Genomic DNA, 17,248 nt, shown 5'->3' with positions numbered 1-17,248 from the left:
GAGTCACAGGCAGGTGGCCACGGGGAATTAGCTGAAGACCAGCAGGCAGGGAGCCTCCCACGTGCCACCTAAGGGGCGCTCCCGGAACCGCCGCCCCCGCTGGAGAGGGGCTGGGGGCTCAGATCACCGTGCAAGACTCCGCCAAGTGGGCGCCAGCGCTGCGGCCTGCGGGTGGAGGCGGCCTCTGAAGAGAGGCGCGAGGCGGGGCCAGGCGGGGCGGGGCCGTGGGCGGCTGCTGTTTGCTCGGACCCGGCGTCCAGGCGCGCCTGTGTCCCCAGCCCGCGGAGCCGGCCTCGCTTGCGCCCATCCCAGCGCCTACCGTACGGTTGGACTCCGGCGCCTCGGCCCGGCCGGCGAACGACCGGCACGCGCGGAAACGCGGCTGGTCCTCTCTTTAAAGGTAGCACATCTTTCGGGGGTCGCAGCCGGCAGTGGCGACGTGGGGCGGGATGGGCGCGCTCTTCGGGCTGGGGAAGCTTGCGCTCGCGCCCTGGGCCGCGTCGGGGCGGTCTCGGGGTGCCCCGCGCCCCCTGGAGGGACCCCTTCCGCTGCCTGGGACCCGGCCGCCCGCTAAGCCGGGGTGAGCGGGGCCTGGCTCGGGCCGCCGGTGACGACGCGGAGCCCTTGGGCGGCCGCTTTCTCGCGGGGCTGGGCTCCCGCAGTGCCGGGCGCCCACCCGGCCACCCCATCAGACGCGCGTGACTCGTCTGGGGTGAGCTTAGAAAGGGCTGCGTTCGCTGTGATCGCGGATACCCGAGGTTGCTTTTTGCATGACTGCTTGCAGTTCAGTTCTCTGGAGTTTATAGTTGCCACAAAGAAACGTCAAAAAGTAGTCTTCCCGCTAGTTGAAAGCGCTAGTCTGTGCGCTTTAAGGTGTACGGTCTTTGTCTTTGGCGAGTTGTGCCTTTTAAGACGCTTCCAAGATAAGAAATTGAAGAAGAAATTATGATTATTTTCTTCCAGAAAAATCTTGCAAAAATGATTTTTGGAAACACCTGTGTTGGTTGTTAGCTCCTTTAGCATGCCCAGTCCAAGGTGGGCTCTCCCTGGCTTGGCAGACCTCCCCGTGGAGGGCCTGGCTTGCTGTCCGCTCCCTTCCCGCTTCCAGAGTCCGGAGAGGCGAGTTTGGGGTGTCGATGTGGAGAGGCAAACAAATGCCCCAGACGCCCCCCGTTTACGGATTTTCACAAACTGCCCAGTTCAGCTTTACCCCTTGTGTCTCCAAAGGTGTTTTCAATCTACATATATTTGGAAAACTTTAGTTTTCATATCATTTTAAAAAAATAAACATATTATGTTTGGTAGAAGGCAAAACTTTTAAAGTAGATATGTCTTAATACCCCAGAGAGACTTGAAAGTATAGAAAATTGCTAAACCAGTGACAAGATGCCAGAACATCGAAAAGATGGCAACCACTGCTTTAGGAAATATTTGACATAAATATTTTTCATCTTTTGTCTCCTTGATACCTGGCTGATACTTTTATTTGATTTGATAGTTTAAAAAGAATTGTAACTTTTAGACTTAAAAGGGAACCTAAAGTCAGTCCTATGAGCTACAAAGAAAGTAAATCTTTTTCATAACATCTCCAATAAATTATGTTTTGTCCTTTGCTTGGATTACATTTAGTAGAAGGAGGTGTTGCCCCATTCTTTTGTTGGAAAGCTGTGTGTTTTTAAGTGTATTTTGGAGCGGGAGGCTTCAGCCTGCCTGTCCAGGTCATGCTTCCCCTGCCGTTACACCAGTGACTAGGATTCCAGGCTCCTTAACAGGGACCATCTGCCTGGGGCAACAATCTGATTGCTCACCATGAAACTTGAGGAAGGAGATTAAATAAAGGATATTTAATAATTATTTTTGTTTACTTTTATCTTGCTGCTCCCAACAAATTTGTCCACCCTTTTCAGATAATTTTGAATCTATATTCTGTTGTCTGTGGTATTCATGTATTATTTCTCTTGTTGTGACCATGGAAAACTTGAAACTGTTAAAAGTAACTTCTGGGTATTCATTTCACCAGTCTGGAAGAATCTAGTGATGGTGCAAAAGAGGGCTGCTTCCATGGCCGTTAGTGAGTTGGCTGTGGATGTTCAGTCAGTCTTCATCTCATCTGTCTTTCATTATCTTGCCCTCAAGAATGCTGTGGGCAATCTCTTAGATACTTTTAGAGGAACTGATTCACGTGGCCACCTGATCTACCAAATTAGAAAACATATCAAAAAAGGTATTTGAGTTAAGGTGGTTAATGGAGCTCCTCAATGCTTTGTAAACCTGTTTCATACTCTGGAATTGTGCTGAAGATCTGTGTCCAGCTTGCTCTTTTCTTCCTTTTTGGAAGGATGGCTTATCACTTGATGGGGTCCTGTATTCTGGTTTTATTCCCCACCTGTCCTCACAATTCTAGATAGTGACTCGGAGGCAGCCATCATGTTCCTTCAGCAACCAGGGAAGTAATTAATCTGATTCCGAGGACTTCAGTGAACTGATCTGAGATAGGTACTGGGGCACCATCTTATTGGTTTTGCGTAGCAAGTCCCTGTGGGTACATCAGTATTATGTCAGTATTCTCGCATAAAGGAGGGCTTATTGGCACAGAAATGAGCCTTAAGTATAACTCAGCAGAAAAGTTTCTGCAGTAAGTAAAACTGTGTGTCATCTAATTTGAGGAATAACTAGTCACTTGTCTTGTCTTTCTCTTATTTTTGGTGTTTCACTGAAAGTGTGCCCTGGAGTTCCTTTCCTTCCACTTCTGGAATAAAGGAAGGATAGCCAACTGTGACATTATCTGGAGGGCAGTGGAACAGTAGGTGGCAGTGAGGAAATCAAATTGTATATCCTCAGCTCAAATACATTCCTCTAGCCTGTCCTTCCCAGTTCTGCTTTAGGAGTGGGATTCAGAGAGAAATGGAAAACTAACAGGTGGTAGACAATAGAGTTTTAAGGGAAATGTTTAGTAAATTAATAGATTGCCTTGTTTACCTCCTCTATGTAGTTGAGTTTGGTTTACAAAAGTAGTAGAATGTATTTATTTATTTTTACCTTACTACATTTATTCATGATGCCAGGACTGAGTTTTATCCTGCTGTAGACCTATATTACTATTTTCTTCAATTTTCTTAGACTTTGCTGCTAACTTTGACAAGTCACTTGCCTGAAATTTGGTAAACCTCAGAGAGAGTATCACTGACTTAATGCCAACTCTATCAATGTATATGAAAAAAAAATTTATTAAGCACTGTATGTTTAGAAGATCTCTGGTCTCTACCTGTAAAAAAAAAAAAAGAAAAAAATTTTTAAATCTGAAGCATATATTCTCTTAACAGTAGACTAGTCCAACTATATTCATATAGGAATGATAAAATAAAAATTGTGTGTCTGCCTCTTTACTATAACTGTGATGGTATTATGCACTACTAAAAACTGTAACTGGAAGATTTACACAGCCTATAAACAAATAATTATAGTCATGAACTCCCTCAATTTTTTGTAGTATCTCTCTGTAGACATTAATTAAAATGTGGATTCCAGAGTCCATTCACTCTTTGATCCATAGCCTTAGTAGAGCCTCAAGGATAATTCCTGGGAATCGTAATAAGATTTCTACTAACCACGCTAGTTTTTGTTTTGTTTTGAGACAAGGTCTCACTCTGTTGCCCAGACTGGAGTGCAGTGGCACAATCTCAGCTCACTGTAACTTCTGCCTTCTTGCCTCAGCCTCCTGAGTAGCTGGGATTACAGGCGTATACCACTACCACCCAGCTAATCTTTGTATTTTTAGTAGAGATGGGGTTTCACCACGTTGGCCAGACTGGTCTTGAACTCCTGACCTTAAATGATGCACCTGCCTCAACCTCCCAAAGTGCTGGGATTACAGGCGTGAGCCACCGTGCCTGGTGAGGATAGTTTTTTAATGAACAACAAAAAATAGTTTTAGAATTTTGTTAGTAATTTCCTAACAAAATTCTTCAATATATAGAGTGATATACAAAGAACCTAAGCATAGAAATGATTGGATGTTTATTTATATATTCTAATGAATGTGTTTTTTGTGGTATTTTACCAATACAGGAAGTGAAATCAGATGGATGTTGGTGAGTACCCCCACGGCAACAGTTGCTTCATTTCATTGGTTCAGAGTGAACTATAATCTGGAAGCCTCCCTTAGGTAAGAAAGGCTTGACAAAGAAATGATTGACTTTTTAAGTGGTCATGTATCTTTAGGCTAGAATGTTTAGATTATTGTTTTCAAGCTAGTAAAGATCAATTTGTCTAAAATATATTTTACAATGTACATAGCTATAAAATTATTTTATATGAAGCTTTTGATTTGTGGGTGAGTATAATCTTTATGCTCTGAAGATTAATGTACACAACCTAAAAGAAAATTAAAATATTATTTTTAACAAGTTATTGGTATTAATATAATACCCTTAATTACTTATTTTGATTTTACTGTCAGTGAATTGGCAATTTAATGATATTATTAAATAGTTTTAACAATCCATGCCACATACAGTGAGATGTGGCATGCACAATATATATAGCACAATCCCTCTGTTTAGAACTGCAAGGCAGTTTTGTAACCTGGCATTCGAGTGACGTCTTTGTTTTAGGTTAGCATCGTTGGTTTTCAAGTAAAGGATTCTATTAAGGGTAACTTCTTTGTAAAACTTTAGTGAAAATTTACTATCCATCTTGTAGATTTCCAAATGAAATTGTTACAAGCAAAATGTCAATGACTGTGGTCCACATTAGAATTTAGAATCCAGCATCTGTTTTTGCACCTTACAGTTTTAGGCAGTTAGCATTAAAGAGTAGTAGACGAATCCTTTTAAAATAGCATATGCTTTGAATTTTTGGTAGCCAGCAGTTTCACAGAGTCTACATAGTATTGCTGGATGGGACCTAAGTCATGCATGTAACTGGTTTACTCAGACTAAAATGTGTGTAGTAGCTCTTTCGTCTGATGCTTGAGATGCAGCTTTGTAACTATTTTTGCTTTTCATTTCAGTTTTCCAAGCCCTAATGATGACATTTCATTTTGTTCAGTGACTTTATAGGTCATTCCTGCTTCTGGGATCCAGCTGTATGTTGTGGTTAAGAAATTGTGTCACGTCAGACAGAGTGAATCACAAGACAGAGATATTTACATATTATATACATATTTCATTAGATTTCAAGGCATGTTTTAGTTATGACACTGAATCTTCCATGTGTACATTCCTAACATTTCAGGGGTGAAAGGAGGGTTATATAGTTAAACAAATGTCAATAAAGTTCAGAATCATTCTTACCATTATTTTGCCTTTCAACTAACTGCATACATAAAATACTTTGTATTCTTATATGAAATATATGTACAAGTTGACCATATTTACCTGGACATATCTGGACTTCAAATTTGCTAGAACTTAGTTGTGTCCCATGCTGGCTAATACCTGGAGATTCATCATTTCTGTTTGGAGGGTAAGAATACTCATTCCCTGGCTGCTTTACTGGAGAGGATCAGGCGTGCTGCTTGAACTTAGACTTAGTCCCTGCCATATCCAACTTCTCTGAGCTCCTGTGTCCTGGCTGTCATCTGAAAATTGTTGCAGATCATTTGAATTTTTGTTAGTATTATGCTTTGACTTAAGAAATGAAAACAGTGCAGAAAACTTCACTGGACAATTTAATATAGGAACACAGACTGCAACTAAACCATTTGCTTGGACTTTAATCCTCACAGTGACCGTATAGATACTTTTCTTGCTGCAGGCGAGGAAACTGAGGCTTAGAGTAATTTGTTCTGACAAGATCATATGGTTAGTAAGTAGCAGAGTAGGGACTTATCTAGACCCATGCTTTTAGTTATGTTTTACTGTCTCCAAGACTATTTCAATGTGATACTTCCTCTTTTGAAAGAGATAAGATACAATAATTGACCAGGAAAAAAAGACTTGGGACTTACAGTGCTTCCTTGGACATTTCCTTCTGGAAGCCTCGCAAGCTACCTCTTCCACACACAAACTCAATCCCATGCGTCCTCTTTTCCTGCCACTGAAACTTGTCCCAACTTTCTTCATAGCATTTATCACTGTATTTCACCATTTGACTATAGCTCTTTGAGAACAGGTTTGTAATTCTTTATCTCTATATCCCCAGCACGAGGTAGCATCTATCAATGAATGAAAGTGGAAGATACCAACTAAAATTGTATTAACTAGATATTTTTTCATTTTTTAATGTTATCCTGTACTGTTAGAGTGCCAGTATTTGGTGGAAATGTGAAAAAACTGTCTATTTTCTAATATTTCTAAAACTGAACATTTTCTAATATTTACAGAATGAAGAGGAACAGTTTATCTGTTGAGAATAAAATTGTCCAGTCATCATCAGCAGCGAAACAGCCAAAACTTGGGTTCTACTCTTCTCTCAACCAGAGTCATATGCACACGGTTCTTCTAGATTGGGGGCATTTGCCTCACCACGTAGTATTACGAATTTTTCAGTGTCTGCCTTTACTAGATCGGGCCCGTGCATCATCTGTATGTAGGAGATGGAATGAAGTTTTTCATATTCCTGACCTTTGGAGAGAGTTTGAATTTGAACTGAACCAGTCAGCTACTTCATATTTTAAGTCCACTCATCCTGATCTCATTCAGCAGATCATTAAAAAGCATTCTGCTCATCTTCAGTATGTCAGCTTTAAGGTAAGAAGAATAAGCATTAAATGGAAACCGTGACTGATATTTTGTTAACAATGCTTTTGTATATCTAGAGCCTTATTTTGAGGCAGTCAGTGAATTTTGCAAAGCATTTTATCCGAAGTGGTTTCCTGTTTTTCTGCAGTTATTTCCATCGATAGAAGTGTAGAACTTAAGCTGTAATTGAAAAACTTAAAATGCAGTTTCCATCATTTGTATGCTGTTATTAAAATTCAGGTAATTGCCAAAGATTTGAAAAAATGAAGTGCGTGGAAGGCTATTTTGTTATCATCTCTGTTTTTCATTTTATAGTCTTGAAACATTTTGTACAAAGAAAAAATATTTATATGATAGTTCAGAGGGATGAATAAAATTTTGCAATTGAATTCTAATAAATAATTACATTGCCAGTAACTTTCTGATAAAATTATCTTCAGGAAATTGAGATTAAAAATTGTCTGTCTAGGTTGACAGCAGCACTGAGTCAGCAGAAGCTGCCTGTGATATACTCTCTCAACTGGTAAATTGTTCCATCCAGACCTTGGGCTTGATTTCAACAGCCAAGCCAAGTTTCATGAATGTGTCAGAGGTAAGGATGTTATGCTTTTTTTGTGAGCTATAATAAAATCCCTCAATCTGCCAAACTAGGCAGAAGCCATTTTTTTTTCCTAAAGACAGACAATCTCTTATTTGTATTCAAAGTATTATTTAAAGCCGTTTTCTATTGACCAGAACTTATTTTTGCAAAAATAGTTTATGCATGTTTTCACTCTTTAGATATCTTTTGTAACTGTATTCATTGTTCCCACAGTGTCATTAATATAAAATTTGGATATCGTGCTTATTCTAGTTAAAAGCCAATTTATGTAGTTACTTTGAACACAGAGCATGTAGAGGGAATAGTGGATGCTTTTCCTGTGATTCTGTGGCCTCTTTGTTGGAGGTGGAGCAGTATAATATTTAACTAAATGAGCTACATTTGTTAGAATGATGTTTAGATTCATGCAGTAGAAACTCCAGAACAAAAGTGGCTTCAAAACATGATTAAAGTGTATTTCTCTCACATTAAGGAAATTGATAGGTGAGCAGTCTATCATAGCAGATATGAAGGTGGTGGGAACCTAGGTTCCTTCCAGCCACTCCACTCTCTCCAAGGTGTTTCTTCAAGATGGCCTTCTTAGCTCCAACCATCACCTCCTTGCTCTGGGTGCTGGGATGTTAGAAAAGGGGGAAGAAAGGTGTACCTTCTCTTTATCAAGGAGACCACCCATAAGTACTACCCAGTGTTTCTATTTACCTCTCAGTCTGGCCACACCAGATTCCAGGGAGTCTGGGGAATTTTGAGCTGGATGGCAGCATGCCCAGCTAAAAATTGGGACTAGATTAACAAAGAAAGGAAGAATGGTTGCCAGGAAGCAACCAGCAGGCTCTGCCATGGAAACTAACAATTGTATTCTCTTCATTCAGGCTTCAACCTGAATGCCATCTCCTCGGAGAGGCCCTTCCTTAACCATTGTGAAAATGGCCCTCCTCCAGTTACCTTACAGTTAACATTATTTTTATCTTCTTTATGTTATTAATCAGTACTTGAAACCACCTTATTTATTTAATGTGTTTATTTCCTTCTCCTCACACCAAACACAAACTCGTTGAAGGCAGAGATTCTATTTTGTTTACCGTTATAAACCCAGAGTCAGAATAGTGCCTGATATAAGATGGACATTAAATTATGGTAGTTGGTTAAGGTGGCTAATGGAAACTTTCCTATGGAAGAGGTTAGAGGAGTAGCAGCATCTCTTTTATAAACTGGGTCATGGCTCTCTTCTAGCCAGTATTTCTGCTGGTCTGTTTATCTTCTAAAGGGATGTGCTGAAAAAAAAAATGGGTCATTTAGGGATTAGAATAATGTAAGTAATCCGATGAAATTTATACTTCTAGATAGTTATTTCCTTGTTTATGAACTACAGAATCAGCTTACCCTGAAATTCTTCTTATATTCTAAAAGCTGTTTCTAATGTTGCATATCAGCTTCCAGGGCCAGCTTCTAGGTTAGCTGATGCAGTCATCAGAGCTAGACACCAGGAATTAATTAGCAAACTTCATTTCAAGCTCTGCCTCTGCTTTTTAAAGTAAGCTCGGTGGCTTCTGGCAAGCTCATGGATCTTTCTGAGACTCAGTTTTTTCATCTGTAAACTAAGGAAAAATAAAAGTATAACATTTTGCTAAGCATAAATAATACTAAACTAATATATTGTTATTATAATGAAATATGTACTCTAATTTTTTTAAAGTCATCCTTCAGGACTAAAGCATTTGACAGTTGATTAAAGGAAAACTAAACCTTGTATTTATATTCCCCTAATAATTTTGGTACCATAAAATTTACTGAAGAGGTCTAGCCTTCTACCGTTTGAAAATTTGTGTAAACCAGTTTACAATTAGTATAAATCAATAAGTTTTCTTATAAACTAATGAACATTTATAACCAATTTGGTCATTCTGTTAGGCGTAATAGAACCTTTGGTAGAATCCAAATTGATTGATTCTGAAAAGGGTAGAGTGGTCATTTATAGATTTGGTTTCCAGACTTTCTATCTTTGCCAAAAAATACCGAATCAATGTTTCTGAAATTCTACTCATTTTAAGGTCAAACTAGAAGTAAGCTTTAGTCTCTCAGTCTTCAAAGCATATACAGACTTGGATTTACTTTGTGTAATTTGCAAGGAAAAGCATGTTGCTGAATATTGCGAAATCTTATAAAATGAATTAAAACTTCATTTATTCATTCAACAAATTTTTATCATCCACCTGCCATGCTATGTGCCAGATACTATTTTAGGTGCTAGACATGTGGGAGTGAATAAGTCAGATAAAGATTCTGTTTGTTCTAGAGCAGGGGTCAAAAAGTTTCAGATAGCAACTATTTCAGGCTTTGGAGGCCATGTAGTTACGCCGTGACTACTCAGCTCTGCCATTGCAGTCTGAAAGCAGATGCAGACAACATACAAATAAAGGGCATGGTCGTGTTCCCATCAGACTGTATTTATGAACACTGAAATTCAAGTTTCATGTAATTTCATGTCATAAAATATTATTCTTTAAAATTTTTTTCCAACCATTTAAAAATACAAAAACCGTTCTTAGTGAGCCAAGACGAAACAGACCATGAGCTAGATTTAGCAAGTGGTCTATAATCTGTCAACCCCTGTTCTTAGGAAATAAATATACAATAATTATGTCCTCTTAATATTGAAAACCAAATCCTTAACATTGAAACAATTGGAAGACATGTTTTATGAAATCTTTGAAGCTTTTTTTTTCACTATTTGTCAATTATAGAAAGTATAAAACTGTACTTCGTTATAAAAATATCTTCTGCAAAATGATTCTGTGGAAGGAGCCATATGTTCAGATTCTTACTGTGTTATCATTAGCATGTATTGATATGGTTTTAACGAATTATTTAAAGCTGCATGTTTTAAAATAATGTTTTCATAATTTTTTTCTTATTGCCATACAAGTCTCATTTTGTGTCAGCACTTACAGTAGTTTTTATCAACTCAAAATCTTTATCATCAATCAAAATTGAAGACACACCAGTGGATGATCCTTCATTGAAGATTCTTGTGGCCAATAATAGTGACACTCTAAGACTCCTAAAAATGAGTAGCTGTCCTCATGTTTCATCTGATGGTAGGTTATATTTTTTAAAGCTAGAGTGATATAATTTTTTTTATTACAGTAACTGTAAAGATGCAATTTCTTATTGAAAATTATATGCTTATGAAGTCTAAATTATTAAGGTAAGTTTTTTCAAAAGATTTCTTAATCTGCAAGGTAGGTATAGTTAGATATAGTAACTTTCTCCTGAGCTATTTTACATTTACACATATATATGCTTTTCGTTATATACATTATATCTCTTGGCAGCCATGTTCTCAGAAATTGTTAGATATCTATTTCACAAAGAATGAGTAACTAATGTCAAATTTAAATGTACAAAATATTGTATTAGGATCAGTATGTTCTTTGTTCCTAAGAATTTTCCCCAACTTCCCACAGGAATTCTTTGTGTAGCTGATCATTGTCAAGGCCTTAGAGAACTGGCATTGAATTATTACATCCTAACTGATGAACTTCTCCTTGCACTCTCAAGCGAGACTCACGTTAACCTTGAACATCTTCGAATTGATGTTGTGAGTGAAAATCCTGGACAGATTGCATTTCATGCTATTAAAAAACACAGTTGGGATGCACTTATTAAGCATTCCCCTAGAGTTAATGTTGTTATGTACTTCTTTCTATATGAAGAGGAATTTGAGATGTTCTTCAAAGAAGAAATCCCTGTTACTCACCTTTATTTTGGTCGTTCAGTCAGCAAAGCGGTTCTAGGACGGATAGGTCTCAACTGTCCTCGACTGTTTGAGTTAGTGGTGTGTGCTAATGGTCTTCAGCCTCTTGATAAGGAACTTATTTGTATTGGTGAACACTGTACAAACTTAACAGCCTTGGGCCTCAGTGAATGTGAAGTTAGCTGCAGTGCCTTCATCAAGTTTGTAAGACTGTGTGGGAGAAGGCTAACACATCTCTCTATAATGGAGGAAGTTTTGGTCCCTGATGAGGATTATAGCCTAGATGAAATTCACACTGAAGTCTCCAAATATCTGGGAAGAGTGTGGCTCCCTGACATGATGCCTCTATGGTAATTGGCTACCAAAGATTCTGAAGTTGTTGTTGGTGTTGTTTTTTAAATCAGTATAATTAGCTGCTTTCTATCTAAGCAAATATAAATTTTAAGATGTGTTGCTGCAATGTTTTAAGTCAAATATTTTATTGTTTGCAAACTGTCTTAATGAATTGCTGCAGAAACGTTTGAAAAAAATAAGAAATTTGAAAAGCAAGAAATTGCTGTAAATAGGGCACAGGCACTGTATGTGGATAAGCTGGTTGAGATGCTAAAAGCTACAGACAATTTCTAAGTAAGATTTCTCAGCTTTTCTTGAAGGCATGTTTTGGCTTGTTAAGTAAATGTGTAATACTGAACTTGGATTCCTTAAGTTATAACATTTACTTTATTACATTGTTTTATTTGATTCTGTTTTGTCTTGGTATTAATATACTTTATAAAATACATAGTATTAAAAACTAAATGTAAAAATCAAGATTATAGACACAGAAGCTTAATTATAACATTTCTAGCACTGTATGAGATCATCTTGTGATTCAATAAATAACTTATAATTTCCATGGTACTTTAGATTCTACTTTATTATATTGAGAGATAATAGACATTCCATTAAAACTCAAACTCATGATAGTGAATAAGTCTCATGAAATCTGATGGTTTTAAAAAAGCGAGTTTCCCTGTACAAGCTCTCTCTTCTCTTGTCGGCTGCCATGTGAGATGTGTCTTTCATCTTCTGCCATGATTGTGAGGCCTCCCCAGCAACGTAGAACTGTGAGTCCATTAAACCTCTTTTGTAAATTGCCCAGTCTCAGGTATGTCTTTATCAGCAGCATGAAAATGGACTAATACTACTTGTTATCATTTGGCTTTTTTCTTGATAATAACCATTCTAACAAGTGATATCTCATTGTGATTTTGATCTGCATTTTCCTGATGATTAGTGATATTGAGCACCCTTTCAGATACCCATTGGCTGTTTGTATGTCTTCTCTGGAAAAATGTCTATTTTTATAGACAGCAGGCACTACGTTTACCATCAGAAATCTTCATTTTGTATCTTTCTTTAAAATTTTTATTTTTTATTAAAATTGCATGTATTTAAGGTATGTGATGTGATGTTTTGATATACATATACACAGTAAACCAAATATTATAGTCAAGCTACTTAATGTATTCCTGTCCTCACAATTACCTTTTTTTGTGGTAAGAACACTTATAATCTACCCTCTTAGCAAATGTCAAGAAAGGTTGTTAAGATTTATGCCTATGTTTTCTTATAGGAGTTTTATAATTTAATCTCTTGTGTTTAGGCCTTTTATCCATTTTGAGTTAATTTTTGTATATAATGTAAAGTAGGGGTCCAAATTCACGTATAAACATAGATACCCAGTTTCCCTACCACAACTTGTTTAAAAAGATTTGTTAAAAAAGGGTGCCAAGATAATTTAATGAGAGAAAGAGTCTTATCCAGCAGAGAGAAGTGAGTACTTAAAAATAGGCCAAAAAATAACCCCTTAAAATGTGAAAATTCAATTTCCACAACACATGGATTCTTAAAAAAGGCAACTTAAAAATCCCCACCAAGAAGAAGATGAATGAAAATGAAAGAAGAATCTGAACAATATTTACTTGGGGTATGTCAAAGAGCCAAAGGGGAAAAAAATTTGAAAAGAACAAGAAATAGGGACAATCCAAGAAGCCAAAATTACATATGTAAGAGAAAAAAATTATTAAAACAAATATCTTGGAAATGACAAATATGGTCAATATAATTAAAATTAAAAAGAAATTTCAATTGATAAAAATTATATTAGACTAATGAAAGTGAGAATGCATAAATATGCTAATTGATTAATAAGAAATTAATAAGGTAGAGACAGTAAGATATAAAAAACAGGAGAACACTTGTGAAACTTGGAGGATAAACTAATAGACTTAACAGGATTTTAGCTAATAAATGTTGACAAATGGCCAAGCAGAGAAAGACGGTAGAAAAGTAACACTCAAAGTGCTAATGACACAGAGTTTACTAGAAATGAAGAAAGAAATGTCACTAGTTGGGAAGTTAGCCGTAAGTGTTGATAATAATAAAATTAAGTCAGCTACCAAAGTAAAACTAAAGAGCATCATGAAAAAGGGAAAACCTTAAGATGCTGCCAGAAGTAGTACACACTATCTACAGAGGGAAGACAATGGTATCTAATCAGACTTCTCATCAACAAGGAGAGTAAAATCTTCAGACTACTAAGGAAATGTATAATTCTATAACTGAGTGAATTATTAAAGATGGAGGGAAATGATTGTTTTAGAAATGTAAAGGCAGTAACGGTGTATCTATATATTCTCACTAATAAAAAGAACATAAAGTAATGGAACAGTTTCAAACTTAGAATAGTGGCTTCAAATACCTGAAATTCAAATTAATGAATTTTACATTTTACATTGTAACTCTTGTTTCAGTTTTATCAAACAATATGCTAATTTTGTAGGATGCATTCTGATGTTTTAACTAAACATACCATAGAGATTTTTTTTTAAAAAGCAAACATTGCTTAATATAAGTTCAAATGGTGTTCCTGCATTCAGTGACCAATTAAAAAATGTAATTAGGCTGAGAGCAGTGGCTCATGCCTATAATCCCAGCACTCTGGGAAGCCGAGGTGGGCGGATCACTTGAGGCCAGGAGTTCAAGACCAGCCTGGCCAAAATGGCAAAACCCTGTCTTTACTGAAAATACACAAATTAGCCAGACATGTCGGTGCATCCCTGTAATCCCAGCTACTCAGGAGGCTGAGACATGAGAATTGGTTAAACCTGGGAGCCAGAGGTTGCAGTGAGCCAAGATTGCACCACCACACTCCAGCCTGGGTGACAAAGCAAGACTCTGTCCAAAATAAATAAATAAATGTGATTTTTAAAAAGCTACCCTTAAAATGGTAATAAAAACAAAGTATGCACAAAACATTAACCCAGAAAATTACAAATGTTTGTGAAGGACACAAAAGAATCTTAAAGGGGGAAAATGTTACTTTCATGATGCAACAAGTCCATTTCCATAGCTATGGAAATTTGTCCCAAATCACCTGTAAATATAATGCAATTGAAAATGCCAAAATGTCTCAGTGTGGTGGCACACACCTGTAGTCCTAGCTACTTGGAAGGCTGAGGTGGGAGGAGCTTTTGAGTCAGAGTTTTGAGGCTGTAGTGAGCTATGCAGCCCTGCACTCTAGCCTGAGTGACAGAGAGACCCTATTTCTAAAAACAAAAAATAGCCAAAATGATTTTTTTAATGAAACTTCACGTGTTGATAGTAGAATTTACATAGAAAAGCAAAATGTCAATAATGGCCAAGGCAATTTTGAAGAAATATAAATTTGCAGTCTCCCCTTGACAAATGATTTTATTATTAAAAAGCTAAAGTAATTAACACAATATGCTATTACCAATAAAAAACAGTTAAATGGGGGTCAGGCCCGGACCTGCGCCACCTCAAGTTGTAAAGTGTAACAAGGGGGTCAGGGTGGGCAGCGTGGGCCTGTGAAGCCTGTGGGTGTCCGCATCCCCCAGCTCCCCCTGCAGCCAGCTCCACAGTGGTCTGCTCCAGTGGCAGCCTATGGATTCACGTTCCAGACTGAAGGCTACCTGTTCTCCAGTGCCCTCCACCACCCCACCCCTGCCTCCCCGCCCCCTGTCCACAGCTCCCCCCACCGCAGCCGGCTCCGCACTTGTCTGCTCCGGTTCCAGACTGAAGGCTGCTTATTCCAGGTGCTTATTGTGACCCCAACAGACTGGGGTTACTGCGGCAACCACAAGAACAGCCTTGGCGCTATGTAGGAGCCTGGAGCTACTCCTCAGCCCTACCTGGGGCTGCTCATGGAGAAGCTACACAGGATTGTGGCAGCACTGCTGGAATGTATGGTATCCAGTTCTAATGGTTTTCCATGGGAATTAGTGATATGGGCAGGTGTTATTGGGTTTTGTGCTATTCCCCTTTTTTTGAGGAGAAGTTTTAGATCAGTTAGGAGTCGGCTATATGTGGGAAGAGAGAAAAAGCTTGCTGTAGAGCTTTGTGAATGAATTAAGGAAAAATGTAAACTACTTGAGAAATTTAGTTTTGTGCGAAGAAGCTATGAAGGCTGTGAAAGAGTCACCTTTAAAGGATGTCAGCATTGACAAGGGGGCAGCAGAAGCACAAAGTTTGGAGGCAGCCTGTGAAAAGCTGAGCAGGTCAATTTCTGAAATGGAGGATGAAATACTGTATCTAAAAAAAGAGTTAAGAGAAATACGAACATTCTAGACAACATCAGTTGATGGTGGATATTTCAGAAATGAGACAGTCTCTAGAAGATCTGTCAAAATCCCTCAAATCACAAATAGCTGAAGCCAAAATGCCCTTCAAGATGTTTCAAATGAATGCAGAACAACTGAAGATGGCGATAAAAGATGCTTTGAATGAAAATTCTCAACTTCAGGAAAGCCAGAAACATCTTTTGCAAGAAGCTGAAGTATGGAAAGAACAAGTGAGTGAACGGACTAAACAGAAAATAATATTTGAAGACTCCAAAGTTAACACAGAACAAGTTCTAAATGACAAAGACGATCACATCAAGACTCTGACTAAACACTTGCTGAAGATGAAAGATTGGGCTGCTATGCTTGGAGAAGACAATATGGATGATCATAACTTCAAAGTAGAAATGAACAGTGAATCAGAAAATGGCGCTGACTTAGCTGAGCCCTCAAAAGGAGCTTTGAAGAAACTGATTCATGCTGCGAAGTTAAATGCTTCTTTAAAAATTTTAGAAGAAGAAAGAAACCAAATTGATATTCAGTTGTCCGAAATTTATAAAATGAAAAAGGAGCTTATGGGGCATATTAAACATCTTCAGTCTGCACAAGCATCTTTGCAGTCAGAAAACACACATTTTGAACGTGAGAATCAGAAGCTTCAACAGAAACTTGAAGTAATGACTGAACTACATCAATAAACTACAATGAGACTTTATAAAACATTAACTGTAGAGGAAAATTACCAGGTAGAGAGACAAGAAAAACTTCCTAAACAAGACAAAAAGATCAACTATACCAGTGACCAGCTGGAGAAGTATGGAAAGCAAGCCAAACATCTTGAACAAGAGTTAGAAAGAAGGATTCTTTCTTACCAAGAGCAGATTTTACTCCACAGAAAAAAACACATGACAATTGGTTGGCAGCTCAGATGCTGAAATCAATCTCAATGGCTTAAGGAAGGAAAATGCTAAGTACAGACAAAAATTAACTGACACAGAGATTAAATTCAAATTTTTACACAAAGATCCTTCTGCAGCTGATGTTCCAAACACAGGATTTGGCAGAGAGCATTACACATACGTTACCGATATGAGAAGAGGAATTCCTTTCCCCCCACCTCCTCCAGGAACCCTGTTTGGAGTTTCTCCACATAATATTCCACCAAGCAATTTCCCAGGTCCGCCACATGCTCCATTTGCAGTGAGGAATGCCTATCCACCCAGAGGTTTTCCTCCTTATCTCCCACCAAGACCTGGATTTTTTTCCCGCAACCCCCAAATATTGAAGGTAAAAGTGTGTTCCTTTCAGGGTTGATTCCATCTTCTAATGACCTTTCTACTGAACAAAAATAATTCTGATTGATCTCAAGCTCCCTTCAAGATGCTTCTGTCTTCTGACAAGACTGCTATTGAGCATCCAAAACAACAGCAAGACAGCCGGCAGTCCTTGTGTTCTCCTCCAAACTAGTTGTTACTGACCTTGAGTTTCCATCAAGATTGATTCCAACTTAGAGTGAGCCTGCCACTGAACATCTGGCATCACAACAACAAAGCTGACAGTCTTTGTGTTCTCCTCCCAAGTAGTT

At 38.1% G+C, this 17,248-nt stretch overlaps 1 protein-coding gene and 1 pseudogene across 2 annotated transcripts; both read left to right on the top strand.

Moving 5' to 3' along the window:
• Window positions 1-204: 204 nt before the first annotated feature.
• On the top strand, window positions 205-11,931 carry LOC116528516 (putative F-box/LRR-repeat protein 21). 2 transcript variants are annotated; one of them, XM_032245808.1, is made up of 7 exons: window positions 205-400; window positions 4,069-4,165; window positions 5,061-5,181; window positions 6,326-6,692; window positions 7,153-7,275; window positions 10,208-10,379; window positions 10,749-11,931. In XM_032245808.1, exons 4-7 carry the CDS (start codon window positions 6,327-6,329, stop codon window positions 11,390-11,392), a joined length of 1,305 nt encoding a protein of 434 aa, XP_032101699.1. In that variant the 5' UTR covers window positions 205-400; window positions 4,069-4,165; window positions 5,061-5,181; window position 6,326; the 3' UTR covers window positions 11,393-11,931. The 2 variants fall into 2 exon arrangements, with proteins under 2 accessions (XP_032101699.1, XP_032101772.1); XM_032245881.1 differs by having other exon boundaries at window positions 257-400; window positions 5,050-5,181.
• Window positions 11,932-15,201: 3,270 nt separating this feature from the next.
• Window positions 15,202-16,361, top strand: LOC116559136 (annotated as a pseudogene).
• The last annotated feature ends 887 nt before the right edge of the window (window positions 16,362-17,248 follow it).

Source organism: Sapajus apella, unplaced genomic scaffold, assembly GCF_009761245.1.
Source record: "Sapajus apella isolate SASKATOON/1434 unplaced genomic scaffold, GSC_monkey_1.0 scaffold1, whole genome shotgun sequence".
NCBI classification, from domain to species: domain Eukaryota; kingdom Metazoa; phylum Chordata; class Mammalia; order Primates; family Cebidae; genus Sapajus; species Sapajus apella.
The sequence above is the reverse complement of the archived record's forward strand: the minus strand, read 5'-3'. Positions and strand labels throughout refer to the sequence as shown.

What these genes read in the sequence shown, in the direction of transcription:
- LOC116528516 (XM_032245808.1), top strand. Translation starts at nt 6,327, where the DNA reads ATGAAGAGGAACAGTTTATCTGTTGAGAATAAAATTGTCCAGTCATCA. An exon ending in GTTTCATGAATGTGTCAGAG is followed by an intron (nt 7,276 to 10,207) that starts GTAAGGATGTTA and finishes TTGCCATACAAG; the next exon opens with TCTCATTTTGTGTCAGCACT. An exon ending in TCCTCATGTTTCATCTGATG is followed by an intron (nt 10,380 to 10,748) that starts GTAGGTTATATT and finishes AACTTCCCACAG; the next exon opens with GAATTCTTTGTGTAGCTGAT.